Source organism: Fistularia commersonii, chromosome 30, assembly GCF_037954325.1.
Source record: "Fistularia commersonii isolate RoL2024-O1a breed Wild chromosome 30, RoL_Fcom_v1.0, whole genome shotgun sequence".
Taxonomy (NCBI): Eukaryota; Metazoa; Chordata; class Actinopteri; order Syngnathiformes; family Fistulariidae; genus Fistularia; species Fistularia commersonii.
This window is the reverse complement of record NC_141313.1, coordinates 1794190-1817601: the sequence shown is the minus strand read 5'-3', so window position 1 is coordinate 1817601 and position 23412 is coordinate 1794190. Positions and strand designations below refer to the sequence as shown.

The following is a 23412-nucleotide window of genomic DNA, read 5'->3' as shown; positions in this document are numbered from 1 at the left end:
TCGACGCCGAGGGGGCGTGGCCTGGTCGCGGTGACGCAGCCTGCGTGCGCCTGCGCACTGGCCGCTCGCTGGGAAACATGTCGGCGACTGGAGCGGCGACAAAGGTAAGCGAGAAACCTCCGCGGTGCACGGCGGCGAGCACGAAAGGCCGAGCCCTTCCGTCCGGAGATGCGGGGTTGCACGGCGGGCTTCGCTGCGCGGTGGCCGCTCCCGGGGGCTTCTTTACTGCTGCTGTTTGTTTGTAAACGCTCTCAACTTGCTAGCATCGTTGACTGCTAGCTCCGGGGGACTTTTGTTGTTAGCGGGGCTACTCTCGCATCCCTGCCGACTCCGATGCATGCTCCCCCGGATGCAGCGGCGGGTAGCGTCGCTCTCGCAGCCCGTCCGTTCCCGTCCCGTCACGGAGAGTTCGCCGGTAAACTACCGCTGTTGACTGCGGTGTGACCCGGTAAGACGCCTCTTGGCTAAACACCCCCTCATTCCCGAGAATGCGGTCCCCGCCTTTCGGTTCGGTTCGTGGGAGAAGAAGCACCAGGGTTTGATTCGTGTAAAACATGAATGGTTTTGATTGACTGGTGGCGGCAGATGACGTCGGCACCAACGCGGCCGCCCATTGGTCGAGAGGTTTATTTTGGAGCGGAGACACCGGAAGTAGTGGTCGTCCATTCACCCGGCTACCCGGTGCGCTGTTTGGGATTGATTTTAACGTTTCTTGCCGGCCTACTCCTCATTTTGTCCGTTTATTTATTATAATAGTTGGTAGACGAGTTGGAAACAAAAATAGATTGAATGATGGGTGTAATTTATTGATCCCATAGCAGGGAAGTTCCAAGGGTGACACGGTATACTCCACATATACTATGCTTATTCAACTAGAAATTGGAGGTATTTAATGAAACAATGTGCATACTCAAAAATGAATTGGAAATTATAATTCAGCTCAATAGTGTTTTAATTCATAGGTGGTTATTTTCCCACAAAAAAGAATAAATAAATGAATAAATAAATAAAAAAACATTCAAAGCTGCACTTAACTTTTCTTACTTTTTACCTTTCTAATACAGTATGTTTATCATTTATTTATTTATCACTACCTATCTGGCTGCACTGCGGCCAGCAGTGTAAGAATTTCATTGAACAGGGAAATATGTTTCCTTTGGACATCACAGTAAACACTTTGAATCTTGAATCTTAGTGTAATGCTGAAACTACCCCCATTTTCAGGGCAATTATCATTTTTTTGTCAGGAACCGCAGCAATTGCTAAACGATTTCCACCCTGTTTCCCCGTTTTGTGTATGTTTTTTTTTTTTTTTTTCATTTCCAATTCTCTTACCCATAGTCGTGTCATCTGCGTTTCACCTTCCAGGAGCGTCTTGAAGGGAGCGACTGCGAGACAGCGGGGACGCTGTCACCCGGGCCGAGCCAGGTCACGGATGGTACGTATCCTTTCTGCGGTAGCGTATCATTTCAACAATCGCATGCAAAACACAGATAATAAAAATGTGCTGACAGGTGAGTGAACTCACTAATCTCCCCTTTAGTCACCTGTTGAAACACACTGTACATACATGATACCGGTGCTTTTAAAGTTCTTGCTGCTTTTTCCACCAAATAATCGTTTGGTATAAAGTCACAAATACATCCTGTCACTTGTAAAACTCCCTCCCCAGATAATGCTACCGTCAGAACAGCCGCTGTTCCCAAGAAGCCAGAGGCTGTGGTTGATATTCCTCCGGTGATGCCGCCTCCGCCACCTGCCAAGGATGGGTCCAGACCCGGAGAGGAGGTGGAGAGACGCTCCCCCGCCTCCTCCCCAGCAAAGAAGACTGTTCCTGGTGAGATGCAGTTTTTTCTCCATCAGCCTGCTGCTTAAAAACAAGTCTATCATTTCAGAAATCCAGTTTCCGAAATAAATGATATTAAAAGTCTGCATTTCCTCCCCACACAGGACACGCAGCAAAGTCCATCTCCTCAATGTCCTCCACCTCCCCGTTGTCCAGCTCACCCTCTACGTCCTCGACGCTATCCCCCGGCCGAGCCAAGATGAGCGTCTCCGGGCCCGGAAGCAGTAAACCCATCCTGACGTCGGCGCCTCCGCCCTCGTCGTCGTCCGCCACACTCGCCTCCTCTCCCTCCGTCTCACCGGATCCACCCAAGGTCCACCGGGCCCGGAAGACCATGAACAGGCCCCCGCCAATGCAGGTGAGTCCGCATCGTTGCATGATAGCAGGCCGTGACGAGAAAACCCCCGAGCGACTCATGGCGGAGCGGTGATCCTCGATGATGTCCTTTGTCGTAGATGAGCCAAATTGGAACGCCGTCGACTCTGGCATCGTCAGCATCGCTTTCCTCTGAAATCGAAACAGGTCGGTGGCTTCACTGGTTCACGTTTAAGCTGCAGAATGACGCTCTTAGCATGGACGTCAGGAGGACGGCTCTCTTAGAAGGGTGTAAGTTCTTCATGTTAGATGGAGTGGAAGTGAAAATATGCCTGTGAGCAAAACTAAAACCAAGCCTTTAGGCTTCTCTTTTCCACATCAGCTCCTTAGATAACTTTTTTTTTTGGTTGCACACTGGCCGAGTTCAACAGACAAAGACCTCGTGGGGTCAATCGGGATGATATTCGAAATGTAAACCGTGCAGAGCGCCCTCTAGTGAAGGCACGGAGTAAGTAAATGAATAAAAATAGGGCAAAGAATGAGCGCAACAGGTGATCGTAAAGCCGCGATTTCATTCGGTCCTCGTCGGTACCGCTCGGTATCCATTGTGCGACCGCGTTGTCTTTTTTTATTTCTTTCCTTTTCTTAGCAGTGAAAAGGAGAAAACTGGACCACTTGTCCGTCGGCGCACCCGAGAAGTCCGAGAACGCTCAAATCACGGTGAGATAGAAACGCAAAATCAGCGTATCTCCCCGGCTCTGAGGACCACTGAAGTTTCAGCTGAAGCCGGTGCCTCCGATTTCTTTTAGGGGGAAACCTTCCTCCATAAAAAGGCTTCGGCCCAACCGGCAGCGGCAAGGAGTGGCGGTTTGGATCTAGGAGCGTCCGAGAACCAGGAGGTCTCCTGTCCGTCCACACACGTGTCAGAGAAGGTGAGAGGTTTCCACCTCTCCGGTCAAACAGGGGCTCCCGGAGGGTTGCAGGTTAAACAATAAGCAATAAAGTGTCTGAAAGGAAAACACACTGCTGCTGCAATTGTTACAAAAACTTTAAAAAAATGCACTTTTACGGTAATGTTTTGTTTATTATCAGGTCAAAAGGGAATCCACAGGTGTTAGAATAACGTCTTTGTTTTGACTGTTCGTATAGTTTAACGACGGCGGCGACAGAGGGAAACAGTGCACGAAACACACCGACGGGTCACTGAACGCATCGGATCATGTGAGTAATATATTCCGAGCAGGATGGTAGCGCTGCCATAGGTGTGTTAGCCGGCAGAGAAATTAGTCTCCAAAAATATACCGCTTTTTTTTTTCCCCCTGGAGAAATATATTCATATGAATATGACAATAATAACATCTTACGATATCTTCTGGATTTTAAAATCATGTATTGTGTTTTTTTGCCCGGCAGATCTTTCACTATCTAAGAAGGCGCAGGGAAGTCAGAATCAGAATTCTTTATTGTTAATTTACTATCATTATTATTATTTCTATTATTTATTCCTTAATTGCTTTTTATTTAGGGTAGCTCCAGCTCACAGAAGAATCAAAATAGCACTTTATTTTTATATTTTTCGCTATTCTATTTTTACATAATGTGTGGAAAATGAGAATAATAAAAAAAGAATAAAAATGAAATAAAAAAAATAGAATGAAAATAAAATAAAAAATAGAATATAACAGTAAAGAAAAAAAAAAATTAAATTAAAGTTTCCGCGGCAAACTCGATATAGCATTTCATTTTAAATCACGCTCCAGGAGCCTTTCCGCTCCATTCCTTCATCCTGCTCAGTGCGTCCGTCTCCTTCCCCCCTGCAGAGTTCTGAGTCGGCGGCGGGTGCGAGGAGGCCCGGGGAGTTCCCGTGGCCGCGGTCGGAATCGGACAAGGACAAAAGCGCCGCGGACGTGGTGGAGACGGTGGGAGGTGAGAGACCACTGATTGAAAGCACTGCAAATTCCACAGTGTCGCCTCCAGGTTCTCTGAAACCGCGCCGTGAATACCAAACGCACGTCCCGGAGAGCTTGGAACGATTGAAAATCAATGTACCGGAGAACAGAATGACAGATTTCCTTGGCAGGGAACATCACGGCGTGTACCGCAGGGACAGACGCTACGGAACGGGGAGTAATAGGGCGAGTCGGTATGAAGAACAGCGTGTGCGTTCAGACGTTCCAACCCCGTCCGGGTTCTCTTGTCTTCTCCAGAAGACAGGCGATGATTATAATGTCAGCGCAAGGATTCACCAAAAAGAAAGAATAGCTTCACATCTCTGCTTCACTTAAGCGCCGGTGTTAACTTTCGCTGACTTTTGCAGCGGGAGGATCCTCCGAGTACACCGAGGTTCCCCTGGGGGCGTTGGACATCGCCGCCGCCGACAGCCTGACGCTCTCCCCCCACCACGGTAGGCAAGAGCAGCGGCGCGGGGAGCTCGCCGGGTTTACACCTGAATAGGCGTGTAAACCGTGATCCGTTTTCCGCAGAGGGCAGCGACGCGGGCGACACGGAGCGTCTGGAGGAGCTCCCTCTGTGCAGCTGCCGGATGGAGGCGCCCCGCGTGGACAGCGCCGGCCAGCGGGTCAGCAGGCAGTGCATGGCCACCGAAAGCGTCAACGGAGAGGTCGGTGTTCGGCGGAGCCGCTGAATGAACTTGCCAATGAGGGTTTAAGTCGGGAAAAGCTCAATCGGGACTCTTTTTCTCTCCCGGTCGTCCCGCCAGCTGCGTGCCTGCACCAACGTGACCGTCAAAGGGGAGACCATGCGACCGTCCAGCCGGGTGGCGCTCATGGTGCTCTGCGACGTCCATCGTGCACACATGGTCAAGCACCACTGCTGCCCGGGCTGTGGGTACTTCTGCACCGGGGTGAGCGTGGCCCCTCTCCTCCTCCCCAAACACCTCCCGCGTCTACCTCTTCGAGGATTCTTCCGTTTACCTCGTCGTCTCCGTTTCAGGGCACGTTCCTGGAGTGCTGCCCGGACCAGCGCATCGCTCATCGCTTCCACCGGGGCTGCGTGACGGTGCTGGGCGGCGGCCGCAGCCGGCCCAACGGGGGGATGCTCTTTTGCCCCCACTGCGGCGAGGACGCCTCCGAGGCCCAGGAGGTCACCATCCCTTCCTTCAGCTCCGGTTCTGCAGCCACGGTCGTCACCATGTCCGCCTCCTCCACCACCACGCCGTCCCTGCCGCCGTCCGTGCCGCTGGCGCCGTCCCTCACGGCCTCCACCGGCGGCACGAATGACGGGAAGATGCCCGAAAGACCCGTGAGGTGCGGCGAGACGTCGCCGGGTGATCACCCCTTCGCTCGGTTGCTCCAGTCCAGCCTGATTCCTGTCGTCTTGCCTTCCGCAGTGCCAGGATGCGCAGCCACGGCCTGGTGTCGCCTGCGGTGGAGCAGCAGCAGCAGCAGCCTCAGCAGCCCGTCGCCTCGGCCGCGACCGCCGCCGCCGCCCCGCCGGTGGAGGAGGGGGTGGACAGCGTGGGGCCGTCACTCTGCATGCCCAACGGGAAACCCATAAGCCCGAGCGCGCTGCCGCCGGGACCGAGCAGGGCGTCGCTGCAGAAAGCCATCCTCACGCAGGACACGGAGAGGTTCGGAGTCCCGTTCATCTCCTTCCCTTTTTTTTATCAGAAGAGGAATTTTAAACCAGAGCTGTCAGCGGCTAATGGCTCCCCAGCTGTGCATGCAAGAGGAGATTCCTTGCAGATATTTAACTCCATTTGGAAATGAGATTCTGCAGTTTCCCCGATGGCTTCTGAGAATAACTCATTTTTCTCCTCCTTTTTCTTGATTTTCCTTCCGCAGGAGGAAGAAACTACGATTCCACCCCCGCCAGCTGTACCCCGCCGCCAAGCAAGGCGAGGTGCAGCGGGTTCTGCTCATGCTTAGTGAGTCAAACTTGCATAAAAAAAAAAAACCAGACCGTTCATTCGACCAATCGTGTGATGCAAAGTCGCTGGACGGTTTTTGTTTTCCCGGTGTGTGTTTCCCAGTGGAGGGCATCGATCCCACCTACCAGCCGGACTCTCAGAACAGACGCTCCGCCCTCCACGCCGCGGCCCAGCGGGGGCTGCTGGAGGTGTGCTACATGCTGGTGCAGGTGAGACGCCCCGGGAACCGACCCCTTTTTGGAAACCGAATCCGACGCCGCTTGACTTCGGCCCGTATCCTCGCAGGCCGGCGCTCAGGTGGACGCCCAGGACAAGGACCTGAGGACTCCTCTGCTGGAGGCCATCATCAACAACCACATAGAGGTGGCCCGCTATCTGATCCAGAGCGGGGCCTGTGTTTACCACACCGTGAGTGGCCGCTGCCGCGCCGAGTCACGTGAACGCAGCCGGCGGGAGGCGAGGGCGAGAGGGGTTTCAGTCTCGGCTCATGTGCTTGGCCTTCAGGAAGAGGACGGGTACACGGGCCTCCACCACGCCGCCAAGCTGGGCAACCTGGAAATAGTAAGCATGCTGCTGGAGACGGGCCAGGCGGATGTGAACGCCCAGGTAAACGCCCGAGTCTCGATGTTCATCCCTGCATGATTTTTGTTTATTTATGGAATAACCGCCGTTTCATTCCTCCTCCAGGACAGCGGCGGCTGGACGCCGATCATCTGGGCGGCAGAGCACAAGCACGTGGAGGTGATCAAGGCGCTGCTCAACCGGGGCGCGGACGTCACCGTCAACGATAAGGTGGGCGCCGCCGCAGTTTGACGAAGCGACGGGTTCGGGAATATCGTTGGTTACAGTTCATCCAAGATGGTGATTAGCACAGTTATTGGTGTGTAACTTTCTCCTCCGCTTTAGGAGCTGAACGTTTGTCTCCACTGGGCGGCGTACGCAGGAAACGTGGACATCGCAGAGCTGGTGTTGAACGCCGGCTGCGCCCTGACCTCGGTGAACATGCACGGAGACACGCCGCTGCACATCGCCGCCAGAGAAGGATACCTGGACTGTGTGACGTGAGTGTGGGACCTCGGATTGTAGCCGATTTTGTGTCGAAGGGTCGGTATGACGGCGACTGTGCTCGCCCCCGCAGGCTGTTCCTGTCCCGCGGTGCGGACATCGATATCATGAACCGGGAGGGGGACACGCCACTCACCCTGGCGCGGACCGACACGCCGGTTTGGGTGGCGCTGCAGATCAACAGGAAGTTGCGGAGGGGAATATCCAACCGCATGTTGCGGACAGAGAGAATCATCTGCAGGTGGATGTTGGGACGTTCCTCCCCAAAATTTTATCCCCACCACCACCCAGCCTTCCTCCTGACCGCCCTCTCCTGTGCAGTGACATCGCCCAGGGCTACGAGAACGTGCCGATCCCCTGCGTGAACGCCGTGGACGACGAAGGCTGCCCCTCCGACTACAAATACGTCTCGGAAAACTGTGAAACCTCGGCCATGAATATAGATCGCAACATAACGCATTTACAGGTAAACGCCGCTTTCCAACGGGAAATCCGCTCGCCGTGGCGCAGACTCCCGTGTAAGTATCCGCTGATTCTTCGCAGCATTGCAGCTGCACAGACGACTGCTCGTCCAGCAACTGCCTGTGTGGACAGCTGAGCATCCGCTGCTGGTACGACAAGGTACTGAGCGCCTTTCTTCAGTCATTCCCCTCGACGTTTTTCTAGATTCAATCCCGCTTGGAAAAGCTTTGTTTCCACCTCATTCATTTTTCTACACATCCAGGTAGCTTCTGTTTCATATCACTCACAGATTTCCGGTTAAATCAGGGTTCGGATGATAGAAATGGCATCAGAACAGTATTCACGAGCTTCACGTGTATATCCTAGACCCGCTATAATGTGTGTGTTGGTTCTATGATCGCTTTTTTTTTTTTTCTCCTTAGGACCAGCGGTTGCTTCAGGAGTTCAATAAAATCGAGCCCCCGCTAATATTTGAATGCAACATGGCGTGCTCCTGTTTCCGGACGTGCAAGAACAGGGTGGTGCAGGCCGGCATCAAGTGAGCGTGATACTTTCCTCGACCCTTTGATTCAGGCCTTCCCGCGTCTTTTACTTCAATGCACATTATGACGTTACGATTGCACTCCCTGTTGAGTAGCTCGGGGGCGCTGGAGTGCAAACAGGTTCCCGCTTGGGGAACCTGTTCAGGTTGAACCCCAGAGTTCGGCCCAAACCGTCTCCAGTGTGTTAAATGTCATCTTCCTGTTTCATATCTGGGCTCCGCTCTGTCCGCCGCCGCTCACAGGGTCCGCCTGCAGCTTTACAGGACGGAGAAGATGGGCTGGGGCGTCCGAGCCCTGCAGGACATCCCGCAGGGGAGCTTCATCTGCGAGTAAGACGCCAGTTAACCCCTTTGAGTTAATGTGTGACATTAACAGAGGACAACAACTCCTTTTGTTTCCCTCTGGTGCCAGGAAGTGGTTTTAAATATCTCAACTCACTTTTTTTCTGACCGGCATTCTCGAATCTTCTCCCCGCACAGATACGTGGGGGAGCTGATCTCCGATGCAGAGGCCGACGTGAGGGAGGACGACTCCTACCTGTTCGACCTGGACAATAAGGTAGCAGCTAACATCTGTCAACACACAGCAATAAGCTAGTGAGAAATACAGGAAGCATCCTCCGCCGGCTTCTACTGTTATTAGCTTGTAGCAGGGTGTATTGCTGAGCTAACGCCCTTTGGGAGGAGCAGAAACATCATCCAGCCAACATGTGACTGAATTTAGTCGTTCAAGTTACCTTAACTGTTTTTGGCTTCCAGTTTAACTTCCCCTAACAGCGTTAGAAGTACAAGGTCCACGTGTGAAGGACTCCGCATTGAGGAAGAGTATTTGCAAATTCACTTCCTCTCGTCGTTTACAGGCAGGAGGAAAAATGTCGTAATCCGCTTTCTGCTTTTGTGCCATCAGCGTCGACTCACCCAAGTGTTGCGTAATTTCCAGACTTTTGAGTGCACCTGAAGAGAAGCCTCACCGGTTAAAAATAACTAAATAAATATATGTATACATACATATGCCGCACTTGTCTATAAGCTGCAGGTGTCCACATTGTAACGAGATATTTACACAGAAACATTTTTTTTTCAACTTCTAATTAAATACAAACTGGTAAAACCCACAAATACGTACTGGGAATGCTTTTTTTCTGAACAGCGCCTGTAACACGGCTGATGAAAAAGATTAATAATAAATAGCACATAAATATCACAAACAGCACAAAACTCCCCGCGTTGTCCTACTCAAGCTGATCGCTATCTTGGTCCTCCACCTGCACGCTAAATCCTTCAAGGTTGTCGTCTTCGAATTTCACGGTCATTTCATCGGTCCGATGTGACGAGGCTAAATGTTTCGTCGGCATGAAGCTCGTCAGCCTAAAAAAATCCATAAATTTGCCGCATCGTTGTTTAAGCTGCAGTGTCCAAAGCGTGTGAAAAAAGTAGCATCTTATAGTTCGGATATTACAGTAATTGTCCCGAAACAGGAAAGCCAGAGGCCACTGACGCTTTCTTCTTATCGTGCCATTGAATTCAGATTTCTCCCGATGAAATGCTGCTCTACCGAATCGAGTGGAATACGTGACCTAGAGGAAATGAAGCTGCTCTTTAAGTGCCTTCTGATTGAGCCAGTTTATCTTTACGGCAATTGTTAAAAATGACACCTTTAATTTGCCGAAACAGCTGAAGGGTTTTCCCCGAGAGACTATTGTTTTTTCTACTAAAAAGGACGGGGAGGTGTATTGCATCGACGCGCGTTACTACGGCAACATCAGCCGCTTCATCAACCACCTGTGCGACCCGAACCTCATCCCGGTGCGGGTTTTCATGCTGCACCAGGACCTGAGGTTTCCACGCATCGCATTCTTCAGCTCCAGGGACATCCTCAGCGGGCAGGAGCTCGGGTGAGACGTTTCGGATTCCTCCAAGCTACTTGTTGTGTTTGCTTTTTAACGTCAGCCATGCATCCGGGCGTGACCTCGACCCCGTCTGCCTTCTTCTCAGCTTTGACTACGGCGACCGGTTTTGGGACATCAAGAGCAAGTACTTCACCTGTCAGTGCGGATCGGAGAAGTGCAAGCACTCGGCCGAGGCCATCGCTCTGGAGCAGAGCCGGCTGGCCCGGATGGAGGCCTGTCCAGACCCCGGGGCCGACTGCGGGATAACCGTGCTCGGAAACGCCTAGAAAGAACACTTGGGCTCGTCTCTTCATCATTCAGCCTTTTTGACAGAAACACATTTCAAGCCTTCGTCATATCACCAATTTTTTTTTTCCCTCCACGGTGCTCTGTTCCCTCGCCAGGGTCACATTTCCACTCCTCCTTATTGTAGGAGCTCTTTAAAAAAACAAAAACCGTACAATTTGCTTGGGGACCAGATAACTCTGAACGAAGGCAGTAAAGCTGCTCTTTTTAAGTATACAAAATACTCCCAGCAGGCCCCGCAGTACTTGTGAACTGGTGGTCTATCTAAAAAAGGAAACTGGTGAACATGCCGGACGGGTTTTTCAGTGTCTCAGGAAACGGTGCACCCACCCGGTGGAGGTTTATTGCTCTTCCAGGCCAATTCTGAAATTTTATTTATTCCACTCAATCTGTCAGCACATCTAGTCTTTTATCATTCCCCTTACAGTCGAGGGCAGAGCCGTAACATTTTTTAGCCTAATCTATGAGTGTGCGGTACACTCATCTGTAATGCACAGCAGTTACTCTTTGCCTTTTTCTTTGAATGCATTATTGCGCCATATTGTAACAGCCAACATAATTTCTGTTTCTGTGCCAAGAAAGACAACGGACAAACTCATGTTGGACTCAACTGGGACCTGAGGAATAGAGTTGTGTGTGTGTTTGTGTGTGTGTTTGTGTGTGCGTGCGTGCGTGCGTGCGTGCGTGCGCAGGTCTGTGTGTGTAGGTTCTTTTTTTTGTTTTTTTATACATATTGTTTTCTTTATCACGCTTATTGTAATAAATGAGGAAGGAAAGCCTGTGTGCACTCCTGATTGTAGTGAATGATGTCACATAGACATCTCCTGAGGCAAGACCACATCATCACCAACGATTCACCGCCTCCAATCAATATTATTTTTTCACCAATACAAAGAAAAGGAAACTTAACAAAAACTAAAAAAAATGAAAACTGGATGAAGAAAAAAAAAGATTTTCTAAGGAGGGATGAGGGGGAAACGTGCAAAAAAAAATTAACGCGTATCCAAATTGATCAGAAAGCGTTATAAGAAAAAAAAAAAGCCCCTCTGACAACAGTAAGTCCTGAAAATGAGGATCCTCGACATTCTGGTTGTTGTTGTTGTTTATTATTGTTTGTTTACTTTCTTTTCTTCCGGGATCGCGCGCGCGACCCTCCAGGGAAGTCCGGGCCTTACAGCGCAGGCGCAGGCGCTCGAGCACGGGCCGGCAGGTGCGCTAGTGACGTCACCGGCTGATTACAAGTGTCAAAAAGAGCGGGGGGGGAACGGCTAGCCAGATTTCCCCGGGCCGTCAGCATGAACGGACCGACGTCCGCCGCCAAACCAGCCTTTTAACGATTTAACAAAGATATTTTTAATTTTAAAAAAGTTTTTTGATCATTTTTAAAGGAAGTTTGACGAGAGGAAGAGTAAGAGGCGGCGGGGAAATGGGGAAAAAAAAGGAGGCAAATGCGGACGCGGACGGCGGTGAGTTCAGCGGTCTCCCTCCTAACTTTATATGACTTTTTCTAAAAAAATAACAAAAAGTCAAATTTGTGCTCATAAGAAAAATTTCTCCCTCTTTTTTTAACAATACTTTATATATATTTTTAAAATGATTAAGGTGTTTTTTAAATGAATATATTTTATACATCAGGGAAACTAGCTTTTCACATCGTCAGACTCAAACGGTCAGTTGGTTTCGTCCAAAGTAAATGACTAATGAAGAAAGTTGGGCAGCTTTCTTCATCTTTTTCTTCTTCTTCTTTTTATTCTTCTTCATTTCCTCCAAACACCATACTGTTAAAGTACACCAGAATATGAAGATAAGTTTCGTTCCACTCTAATTGATCGTTTTAATGTATTTATTTCTCAATATTGTTCCAAATAGTGAACAAAAAAATAACTGTCTGAAAGGATGTCCAGGCCTACTGCAGATGCGATTCTTGAAATTAATTTAAGTGTTTACATACATGTTGGTTTGTATCCTTTTCATTAAATAGTGTGAAAACACTGTGTGGATAATACAAATAATTCATTGTTTACATTTCGAAGTGTGGCTTCTAATGTCATCTAATGGGAGTCACAAGTCTTTTGCAAAGCTTTTGCAAAGCCACAGCAAACAAACCCTCCCCAGGTGGAGATGTGTTTTAGATTTGGTCTCCACTGGAGCGAAACAACAAAGAACATAGGTGGAGATGAAGAGACGCGCCGAAGCCTGTATTAAGCTAAGTAAACAGTCCTCTGACATCAACGCGGCTGTGGAATCTGGATTTTTCTTTTCTTCCGTGAAGCATCGACACTTAGAGATCAGCCATTAATTGCAAAGCTCCTGCTGATTATTGACCAGAGGATGCGCTTGTGTTGCCGATGTGGCCGGTGAATAAAGTCCACGTATAAATATAGTACTCTTGATGCTGGTGTAAAGTACTTTTTAAGACTTCTCCTTTTTTTTTTTTTGGAGCTGAACACATTTCAGTTTGACTTGTCACATCATTGGATGGATACCACACACATGTCCTGTTGTCCCACCTATAAAAACATGTAGATTTGTCCAAGGTTCACATATTATATGTTTTAAAGCTGTCCTTTTTATTTTTACGAGGACATAAAACCTGAAAGCTCGGTGCGTCACTCCGAGTCCGGCGTTCTCCCCACTCCCACAGCAAAGTGGAAACCTGACACTGGTGCCACCGGAAGGAGGCCGGTGAACAGGTTCCTTTGTTTACAGAAAAATGCAGCGTTGCTTCCTTGGTCCGTTTCCCAGCTGCATCACATCATCATGAGTGTGTATACAGGTGTGCGTGTGTGTGTGTGTGTGTGTGTGTTCTCCCCCTTGGGCCTTTGAGCCAACAAGAACACACACTTTGCCTGCAATCTGTGTCACACACTGCTGTGTCCCCTTTCTCAGGGCAGAACATCCATTTCAGATGTGGGGAAGGTGATTTTTGTCTGCCGCCACTGAACGCGTCTGAGCACTCGCGGGCTTTCTTTCCTTCCCTGAAGCGTTCGAGGTTCCCCTTCTTGCTCCAGGAAGTATTTCAAAACTAAATTAACAGGCATGTTCGCCTATGAGAACCTGATCCTGATACCTTCTGCCACATCCTCATATATGTATTGGAAAGTTTAGATTCGTGCTACTCTGCCGAAACTATAGAAGCATTCAAATTAATTCAAATAACCCTTGGGCGTTGGTGCCGGTGTAGATCCTCATCATCTGCATCTATTTCACCTGATTCCCTTTATGGGAGGGGAGCTTTCCCGGATGTTCCTTGTAACTGCACTTCCCTGTTGGCTCACCTTTGTCACAGCTGTTTTAAGTTGTTTAAAGTCCCATAATGTCACGTCTTTTGTCCGTGAACTTTTTCCTCTTCTTTTTTCTAATGTAAATCATTAACTCCTGAAACACCACAAGAATGTTACTTGCCGGAAAACAATATCTTAAAAACACTGAATGATAAACCCAGCCTTGATAAGGAGCTTTGAACAGATAAACAAGGAAGTGGCGGTCACACTGTGTTACCAGGCGTCGGTGCGTCACCGCCATCGGCGACTTGTGCACCGAAAAAGAAAAGCTATCGATAAGACGAAACCGTGACAACCGCTGTGCCGTCTTGTCCTCCATCCAGGCGAAGCGGCTCAGTACGACCCGACCTTCAACGGACCCATAAACAAGAGGTAGAGCTACCCTGTCGTCATGTGCTATCAGATCTTCAAAACTCCCAGACTTATTGACATATCTCCAGGAGAGTCTCGGGTTCAAAAGTCACCGAAGCCTCTCTTTCTGTCCCCTTCCTCCGCCAGAGGATGCACCGATATCATCTGCTGCATCCTGTTCATGCTGGTCATCCTCGGCTACATGGTGGTCGGGATTTTAGGTGAGGGTAACCCGAACGTCTCCCTCCCCTGCTGTTTACACTACTTGCTTCTTTATTTTTCTCCTCCCAATAAAACTGTTGTGAAGTTCTCGCTCCGGATCCAGGGACGAGGTGACGTCACACCTCCTCCGCCTCGCCGTTTCTCCTGCAGCGAGAACATTGTGTTAACATGTTTGCTCCCCGGTCTTACCAATTAATTCCTCAGTATTTCAATTGAATGTCAGCTCGGCGTCCTTGGGAATACTTCAAACAGAAGAGCGAACAGCTGATTTTCTTTTTTTTTTCTCTCTCTGAACATGTGAGCAAGCCTATTGTCGTCATCACGCTCACTCCAGCACACCCTTATCTAAGGTCAGCACAGAGGTCCGCTTGGTCCTGCAGTCACTGCGCGTGTATCTGTAGCAAACGGTCATATCCTTGTTCAGCTGCAGCCCAAAAAGGGTGGAGGGTGACGGAGGGAGTTTCAAGCATCCACTTACAAATCGCTGGTCAACCAGTGATTTATCACTGGCAATCAAATCAAATCGTGTTTTTCTTGCACTGCTGGTCGGATGAAAGTCACTCCAGCCGCACCCTTTTTTCCTTCCTTTGTTTTTGCCAGTTTGTTATTGTTGTCATTAGACAGAGTCCATCAGAAGGACGGCACATGTTAGATGTTCTGGGTGAAGACTGAGATGGTTGGTATAGCGAATATATTGGTAGAAGGATGTTGCAATTGGAGATCAAGAGGAAGACCAAAGAGAAGATTTACGGACGTCGTGAGAGAGGATATGAAGTTAGTTGATGTGAGAGAGGAGGATCCAGATAATAGGGTTAGATGAGATGAGATGAGATCAACTTTATTTATCCTGAAGGAAATTGTTGTGCCAGAGTTTCAAGTAAAAAACATAACGGTAATAGATAATAGTAGAAAGGAGGAGAATAAGAAATGCAATGAAATATGAATTGTCCTAACTGTTAACTGTAATTACAAAGATTGAAGATTCTTACCAATGATGGATGTCATTGATGGAGAAGGTTGAGTCGCTATGGAGACCTCTGAAGGGAAAAGAAAATTATTATTCTCATTAGTGACCTGCCTGCCCTTTATTTTTTGGCAAACACGTCAACCAGATGGATAGCCTGGCTAAAATTCAAAGAATCTGAGGGGTTGTGTTGTATTTTAGAGAACTGTCTGACTCGAGCAGATCAGCCTGACCTCCAGGTGATGCTGCACTTCCCTCCCACGCGAACAATGCTCAGCTTAGATCAACAGGTTCCAACAACTAAATGGAGCGGACACGAGACCTGATTAGCTCTCCGTCGTCTTTTTTTTTTTTTTTTTTTTACATCCTGACTTGTTCCCAGTGCTCCAGTCTCCCTGCTGACCGCTGTTTACTTTCCCCTCAGCATGGCTCTACGGCGACCCCAGACATGTCCTCTACCCCAGGAACTCAATGGGACGCTTCTGCGGCATCGGACCCAACAAGTAAATAACCCCTGGCGTCAGTGAGCCCCCGACACGGCGGCCTGGACTTGGGGTGTAAACTGTTTCTGGCTGTGCTTCCTCCTCTCAGAGACCGTCCTCACCTGTTTTACTTTGACATCCTGAAGTGTGCCATGTCCCTCAACGTCATGGCCTCGGCCCTGAACGGTCTCCAGTGTCCCACCACGCAGGTAGAGTCAGACGGCGTGGCGGTCTAACCTTGCCTTCGCACTGCACGAACACTTCTTTTCGCCCCGCAGGTGTGTGTGGAAAGCTGCCCCGATACTTTCTCAGCCGTGGGTTTGCAGTCCTACCTTCCCGGTGTCAAACCGGCGAACGTTTTCAAGCAGAGCCTGTGTGTGCCGTCGTTCAACCTGGCGGAGACCACTATGGTGAGACTGAAGCGTGCTACATGTGGGGAAACCCACCCTCAAATGAGACTTCAACTGAAGTCTTGTTTTTCTTTTTTTTTCCTCTTAACTCAGACTGTGAAAGAAATCGTGGATGCCGAGTTGTGTCCTTTTTTCACCATCCCAACTACCTCCTGTGAGTGTTCAAAGTCCTGCTTTTCCAGCAACACCATCAGAACGTCCACAGGGACTTTTTATGTCCTTGGATATTTTGTTTGTTTTTTTTTTTCAGCGAGTGACCCAAAGTGTTATGAAGAAAGCTTGTCTCCCATCTTCCTTTTTCCCCTTGCTTACAGTCTTAGGCAGATGTTTGCCCGACATCTTGGCACTGGAAAGGATTCCCGTGTCCAACTTCTCCAGCGTCCCTGGCCTGGGCCCGTCGGTGAACGCCACGGTCGCCGCCATCAAAAACGGCACCTCGTGAGTGAAAGACGACTTTGCGCGCCGACGTCACGCACTGATAACCTCGCTCACGGAAACATTTTGTTTTTCCTCCTCCTTCTCCTCGTCAACCAGGACAGGGTCGGTGGCTCCGTGAGTTTTTGAGTCGAGCTTTAGCATAGCGTCCGATTCTCAATAGCTGGCGTGAGAGTCCTGCAGAGTCAGCTCTGCAGAAGATGCTGTCCTTTCGTTTTCTCTCCCTCTCTCCGTCTCCAGGTGGCTTTTAGCCGCAGGGCTTTGCTATCTCAGCCTGGATGTTGTAGCTTCACCGTTGGATTTCTTGACGCTGTTCCACCAGTGCTTAAACTGACCGTGGTTAAGACGCCATGTTTTTTGTTTTTTTTTTTCCCTGCTGCATTAGCTTTAGTCTCTTAGCGATCTGCACGGTTTCTGATATTCTCCTTGGCTGGCTTGTTTAGCCGATCCCTTTTTCTCTTCCTCGTCACTCACTCGCCTGTTTGTCTGTCCTCACCAGGGACATCCTGCAGGGCTTTAACGCCCGGGAGGTCGGCGTCCGAATCTTTGAGGACTTTGCGTCGTCATGGCCGTGGATCCTCCTGTGAGTTTCCCGTGTGGAGAATGTGGCCACGCCTCCTTGGGTGGCCCTGAAGGGAGGACTCTTTGGCTTCTCACGCAGTGCAGTGTCATTTGGACCACAAGTGTTTCCAACAATTCAATGTGTCTCGTATCAGATAAGATCTTCATAGTAAATCATGTTTGCACGTTCATCCCGACCCTTCCGTCCCTCCTGTCAGGGGTTTGTGCATCGCCATGGTGGTCAGCATGCTGTTCCTGCTGCTGCTGAGGTTCACCGCTCCAGTCATGGTGTGGGTGCTCATCGTGGGGGTCCTCGGCGCCGGGGCCTACGGTAAGCGCCGTCCTCCGGGAGTGTTCGCTCTGATAGCAGCTAAGCCTGTTAGCGTGTGATCCTGAATCTCAGTACTCCAGTACTACCTTGTCCTTCTCATCCAAAGTCAGCTTTATTGTCAGTTTCTCCACGTGAAGGAGACCTACAGAGGAACGGAGAAGACATTTCTCCTTTTCCCCATGGTGACATGAGATAACCAAGTTTCCTCACGCTAGAAGCGCACTTAAAATCCTTAGATTTTCTCAAAAAACTGCCATGCGCCTTATAATCCGGTACGATTTATGTATGAATCGTGCTTACTGACCTCCAACCAGTTTTATGTGGCACACGGTGCTCAAGCATCTTTAGTGCAACTTTGGTAAGTGTTGTCTGTTTCGGGGTATTGTCTTTTGTGGCACCGACCGGGACCTAACAAAATCCTAGCAAAACAAAGATTTTTGCTTTGGGTGTGAAAAGTCCCGGGTTCAAATCCCGGACGAGCCCCCGATTTTGTTAAGTCCCTGTCTAGGGCTGTGAGACCAAACAAAAGGTTGGGAACGTTACAGAGATAAACTGCAGTCAATTACCAAAATGCTCTCAGCTGCTCTGAACTACCTGCAACATATCGACAGAGAAAACAGTGCCACAGAAGACAACGCCCCAAAACACACATGGACCGCCAGGGACGTAACATAAGCCACAAGCCGCTCCGCTTGAATGATTGCGGGAGCGTTCACACCTGACAAGGGGACGTTGCGTTAAAGTGGTTCTTGGTTGAATATGGGTTGCAACATCAGATGATGTTAGATGACTAATTATGTTGTGCTGGAATACGATGCGGTTCCAACTTCACACTAACTTAAGGTGTCCGCCATCGCTGGCAACCAATGAGAGAACAGTATGTAGTACGCTTACCTCCGCCCACTTTTTGTAACAGGGGTACTTACTGTGCTTTAACAGAATATTACTGAACATCTGGGTGTATGAGGACCCCCAAAATGGCACCTGTTAATAGACGTGCTTACGAAGCAGAATTCAAACTCAAGGCTATCCGTTACGCAGTAGATGATTGGAGTGGAGGAAGCGAGCAGATGAGCTGCGCTGAGTAAAGAAGACTAAAAAGAGTTTCCGAGGGCACAAAGCGAGATGAATGTAATGTTCACCTAAACCAGGGGTCGGCAACCCGCGGCTCTGTCATCTTTACACTGCCGCTCTGCGTGGCTTGGGAAAATAAATTATAAATATTTAATTGAAGTATATTTCATTTGTGTTCATTCCTTTTTTTTAACTTTTAGCTCTAAGTTGGAAGATTATTGTGATCTTGAAATATTAAATAAAATTATACTTATCATTTATCGCCGCTCAAAATAACATCACACTCGCGGAAGCCGGTATACCCGCCAGCCGGTAAAGTCCCGATTTGCAGATGCTGTGCGCAGAAGTTCAGGAGTAGAAGTCCCATAAACCAGGTAAAATAAATATTTATGAAGATATTTTGCAAATATTTATTTTTTATTGTTTACTGACACAGTGATTTTTTTTTTTTCCCGATTTATTTTTAAAATTCAGGTCAAGGCTCCGCTACACGCTCTGAAAGCCCAAAGCTCAAAATGAGTTCATTACATAAATAAAATTGAATTTTCTCCGTAATACTTTGTGAATTTCAGAAGCAACACACGACACACTTATTTATACAAAGCGTAAAGGTAATAAAAAGCAATATAAACAGTGGTGCCTTTATTTTAGACACCAAAAAGTAATTGCGGCTCCCAGAGTTTTCTTTTCCGAGGAAACCGGGTCCAAATGGCTCTTTGGGTGTTAAAGGTTGCCGACCCCTCACCTGAACTGACTGTTCTGTATCGCTTTATAATCCGTATGTTTTATCATGCGCCTTATGATCCGCAAAATCAGAGTCTGCATCAACCTTAACGTGTACAAGGATGACCAAGATTTAACAGCATAAAAACCTGAAATGTAATAATAGTGTCATTTGAATATGGAGGGGAGCAGCAGAGTATTCTGTCATTAAGTCCCATAGAGTAGCAGGTGAGACAATAACGTGGAATTTAAGTCCTAAAAAAGTCTATATCGTCTATAAAACAGAAGCAGAGCGATGGGTTTGACTGCAACTGTGCAATAATGGCAATCATGCAATATCTTGTCATTGAAATCACTGCAAAGTGTAAACTGTTTGCCGCGTCCTCATGTTTCTAGCTGTTTCTGTTTCCCGCCCGTCTCCCCGCAGGAATATGGCACTGCTACTGGGAGTACGACAACTTCAAGCAGGCCTCGGCCACCATCAAGGACATCGGTTTCACCACCAACTTTAAGGTCTACCTGCAGGTCCAGGAGACGTGGCTGGCCTTCTGTGAGTCTGAAACGGTGTCGAGTGTTCAATCGACGTCGCCATGAAGAGTGGCGTCCCCTGTAGCGACCGCCACGTCCGCTGATCTCCAACTCCTCTGCTGCTTCATCAGTGATCATCATCTCTGTGGTGGAGGCGATCCTCCTCCTCACCATCATCTTCCTGAGGACCAGAATCCTCATCGCCATCGCCCTCATCCAGGAGTCCAGCAAGTAGGGACACTTTCCCAGGAAAACAGATGTCATAGTCTCCTATGACCTCATTGTGTGTGTGTGTGTGTGTGTGTGTGTGTGTGTGTTCTCCCATCTCTGCAGGGCAATCAGTCACATGATGTCATCCATGCTCTACCCACTGGTCACGTTTGTTCTCCTGCTGGTGTGTGTCGCCTACTGGGGTGCCACCGCTTTGTATCCTGTGTGTGTGTGTGTGTGTGTGTGTGTGTGTGTGTGTGTGTGTGTGTGTGAGAGAGACACACACTCTGTAACGAGCTAGCTCGTGGCTCCTTAACTTGCCCGTGAAGATATCTGGCCACGTCAGGAGGTCCCATCTATCGGGTGGTGGCTCTCAACTCCACCATGATGGAGTGTAAGATGATCAACGGCACGGAGGACTGTGACCCCCAGGTGAGGACCAGGTTTCTGGTGTTTCCATGGTCAGATGTTAGACTGCATGGAGGGAAAAAAAAAAAACCAGTGTATCTGCTCAGATGTGCAACATCAGATTTGAGATCTCCCATATGAATGCATGAGGAGGAACGGCGGGTGGATTTCGGCTGCCGGGTCTTCTGAGGGAGGAGTGCCGGCTCTTTTGACTCCTCCGTCTTCTCCCCGTCAGAACTTCAACTCCTCGGCTCACCCGGGCTGCCCCTCCGCCAGCTGCATCTTCATCAGATACAACGACGAGGGTCTGTTCCAGAGGAACCTCTTCAACCTGCAGATCTACAACGTGGTGGCCTTCCTATGGTGCGTCAATTTCGTCATCGCGCTGGGGCAGTGCACGCTGGCCGGCGCCTTCGCCTCCTACTACTGGGCCTTCAGCAAGCCCGACGACATCCCCGTGTTCCCCATCTCTGGAGCCTTCATACGCTCGCTCAGGTAGAGGAGATACACCGGACATTTCACGGATGTCCTCGGCTGAGCGGCGCTTCGCCTCTGACTCCGCCTCCTGCTCAGGTTCCACGTGGGCTCGCTGGCGTTCGGCGCTCTGATTCTGACCCTGGTCCAGATCGTGAGGATCATCCTGGAGTACATAGACCACAAAACCAGAGGTGGGGCTGGACTCCATTTGTATTCCTCTTCACGTCGCAGTTTTTTTTTTTGTTTTTTTTTTTAAGTTTTAACTCGTGTCCCATCTTCACTCCAGCGGCGCAGAATCCAGTCGCCCGTTTCATCCTGTGCTGCATGAAGTGCTGCTTCTGGTGTCTGGAGAAGTTCATCAAGTTCCTCAACAGGAACGCCTACATCATGGTGAGCTTTGAAATAACTCCTCGTCTCTTATCTCGTCTATCTGTGCTGTTTCTAACCGTTGGTGTTTTTACAGATCGCCATTTACGGGAAGAACTTCTGCGTGTCGGCCAAGAACGCCTTCATGCTGCTCATGAGAAACGTGATCAGGTGTGTGTTTGTTTGTTTGTTTGTTTGTTTGTTTAGAAGTTTATTAGGACAGTGTACAAATACATTAAGCACAGAGGCAGAGATGTTTGTACCAGATTATAGCTCATAGCTAATTTCCATCTGTAGTCCTGGACAATACAAATATAAAACTGTATAAAATAGACAAGATATATAAAGTATACAGACAGGCAATAAAATATGTATTTTGCAAATTGAAAGTGCTATTGTTGTGATATTGTTACTTTGGTCATCTGGGGGCCATCAGATGTTACCTAGAAGGGAAACATCTGATGGCAAAATACCCGTCTGGCATTGTTAGTGTGAGCATGTTTGGTGCTCCAGAATCCAATTTTTAACGGCCCGTGTAAAGGTGCGAAAATCAGTCATGTTCTTAAGATTGTCTGGAAGCCCCTTCCATTCTTTTATGACTTTACAGGAAAAGGCAGATTGAGAAAAGGCAGACTTTCTTTTCGGAACATTGCAATCTCCTCTAGACACCGACCTCAGCAGAGTGGAATGGGTCTGCAGCGCGAGCCGCTAAGCTGCAAAGGCTAACCCGCTCCTTGCTGTTCCTCCGCAGGGTGGTGGTGCTCGACAAGGTGACCGACCTGCTGCTCTTCTTCGGGAAGCTCCTGGTCGTGGCCGGAGTGGGTGAGTCGGGTTCGAGCCCCAAAATCCTGCCGTCAGACACCAAACAATGCTCCCGTTCGGCTTTTTATTTCCACACACGGAATTATTTCCCCCCTACAGATGCAGCCCAGTCATGTGGTTGCTAGGCAACAGATGTTAAATTGAGGGGTTTTTTTGTATTTATAATCATGACTCCTGCAGGTCGTTGGGATTCGGGTCTGGTGCCTCAGAGCAGGAGGGAAAGCTTTATAATGTAGATCTGTAAAGATGTTTTACTTCCTTTTCCTCCCCAGGCGTTCTGTCCTTCTTCTTCTTCTCTGGTCGGTTAGCTGTACCAGGCAGCAGCTTCCGCTCCGAGAAACTCAACTATTACTGGATGCCCATCATCGTACGTACCAGATCAGGAAGAATTTTATTGATCCGTAAAGCCTGTCCTCCACGTTTGGTTGATTTATTCTTGGTTTTGTTTGTAGACGGTGGTGTTCGGCAGCTACCTCATCGCTCACGGCTTCTTCAGCGTCTACAACATGTGTGTGGACACACTCTTCCTGTGCTTCTGTGAGTGGACTCGCCCCCTTTCCAGGAAACGACGCTTCGCTTCCCGTTTAAACTGCGCCGTAACTTCACCTTCTCTTTCACAGTGGAGGACCTGGAGCGTAACGACGGCTCCCTGCAGAAGCCTTACTTCATGTCCAAGAACCTCATGAAGATCCTTCACAAGTCCAACAAGACGCCCGACGGGGGGAAACAGAAGCGCTGACGGCCCGATGTCAAAGAAACAAACTCCAATCGCCGCTCTTCCTCAGGTTCGTCTCTTCCAGACGTTTAGCCAAACCGATTTTTGCACTTTTGATTTGTCTCAATGTTAAAATATCTGTAAATGTGTTTTTAATAACTGTATATAAGGACTGTTTATGTTTTTTTAAATCCATGTTTATATTTTACCTATTTTTGTTTTTTTAGCTCTTACTTGTTTTAGCACATAAGAGCAGGCGTCTGCAACATTTTATACGGGAGTCTGCTGTGGCCTCCTCTGAGGGGAAAGCCACACTGCAATCAGGGAATTTGTAAAGAGTTTTTATGAAGGTGTTTTACCGGCGGACTCTTCCTGTTCAGAATAGTGCAATAAAGTTGGATTCAATGTGTGACCGTTGTCTTCACACTCCTGTACACAGGAAGTGTTTCACTTCCTGTGATAAGAAGTCATGCCTTCCAGACGCCGTCCGCTTTTCTCCATCTTCATCCTTTTTCCTGGATCAAACATCCCTTAAGTTCTCCAAGAGTTGACCTTTGGGGCGCTGGGCCTCTAGAAGGCGAGATCTGTGCGTTTGTTCCCGGTTTGAACACCAGGTGGAGGTTTCACCTTCTAGCAACTTCCTGCTGGTCTCTGAGCTCAGGAACGAATCTCACTGCATCCTCTCGAGTTTCCTGGTGTTCCCTCTCATCCTGGTCCGTTTTCATTTTTGAGCACC

The 23412-nt window shown here is 48.9% G+C and overlaps 2 protein-coding genes across 3 annotated transcripts; both read left to right on the top strand.

Annotated features, from left to right (window-relative positions):
- The first annotated feature begins 46 nt into the window (after positions 1 to 46).
- ehmt2 (euchromatic histone-lysine N-methyltransferase 2) lies at positions 47 to 11089 on the top strand. 2 transcript variants are annotated; one of them, XM_086177650.1, is made up of 28 exons: positions 47 to 104; positions 1369 to 1438; positions 1673 to 1837; positions 1951 to 2204; positions 2302 to 2368; positions 2814 to 2881; positions 2971 to 3093; positions 3311 to 3382; positions 3982 to 4087; positions 4479 to 4565; positions 4645 to 4781; positions 4881 to 5024; positions 5114 to 5427; positions 5511 to 5750; positions 5965 to 6047; positions 6153 to 6259; positions 6336 to 6458; positions 6555 to 6656; positions 6738 to 6842; positions 6957 to 7111; positions 7189 to 7356; positions 7437 to 7581; positions 7659 to 7736; positions 8000 to 8115; positions 8362 to 8448; positions 8599 to 8677; positions 9838 to 10013; positions 10114 to 11089. In XM_086177650.1, exons 1-28 carry the CDS (start codon positions 78 to 80, stop codon positions 10292 to 10294), a joined length of 3579 nt encoding a protein of 1192 aa, XP_086033776.1. In that variant the 5' UTR covers positions 47 to 77; the 3' UTR covers positions 10295 to 11089. The 2 variants fall into 2 exon arrangements, with proteins under 2 accessions (XP_086033776.1, XP_086033775.1); XM_086177649.1 differs by having other exon boundaries at positions 2811 to 2881.
- Positions 11090 to 11595: 506 nt separating this feature from the next.
- Positions 11596 to 23085, top strand: slc44a4 (solute carrier family 44 member 4). Its single transcript, XM_086177651.1, has 22 exons — positions 11596 to 11779; positions 13921 to 13969; positions 14096 to 14169; positions 15559 to 15637; positions 15726 to 15825; positions 15895 to 16026; positions 16120 to 16180; positions 16341 to 16464; positions 16961 to 17044; positions 17241 to 17353; positions 19578 to 19700; positions 19810 to 19909; positions 20012 to 20104; positions 20218 to 20320; positions 20532 to 20791; positions 20870 to 20964; positions 21060 to 21163; positions 21237 to 21310; positions 21891 to 21961; positions 22234 to 22328; positions 22414 to 22498; positions 22582 to 23085. The coding sequence occupies exons 1-22, from the start codon at positions 11740 to 11742 to the stop codon at positions 22698 to 22700; spliced, it is 2178 nt and encodes a 725-aa protein (XP_086033777.1). The 5' UTR covers positions 11596 to 11739; the 3' UTR covers positions 22701 to 23085.
- Positions 23086 to 23412: the final 327 nt, after the last annotated feature.

Excerpts from the sequence above, each read along its gene's own strand:
- ehmt2 (XM_086177649.1), top strand. The coding sequence starts at position 78 with ATGTCGGCGACTGGAGCGGCGACAAAG. Across the intron at positions 6,657-6,737 it reads AGGCGGATGTGAACGCCCAG|GACAGCGGCGGCTGGACGCC; the intron begins GTAAACGCCCGA and ends TTCCTCCTCCAG. Across the intron at positions 7,582-7,658 it reads GCAACATAACGCATTTACAG|CATTGCAGCTGCACAGACGA; the intron begins GTAAACGCCGCT and ends GATTCTTCGCAG.
- slc44a4 (XM_086177651.1), top strand. The coding sequence starts at position 11,740 with ATGGGGAAAAAAAAGGAGGCAAATGCGGACGCGGACGGCG. Across the intron at positions 21,164-21,236 it reads ACAGGAACGCCTACATCATG|ATCGCCATTTACGGGAAGAA; the intron begins GTGAGCTTTGAA and ends GTGTTTTTACAG. Across the intron at positions 21,962-22,233 it reads CCTGGTCGTGGCCGGAGTGG|GCGTTCTGTCCTTCTTCTTC; the intron begins GTGAGTCGGGTT and ends TTTCCTCCCCAG.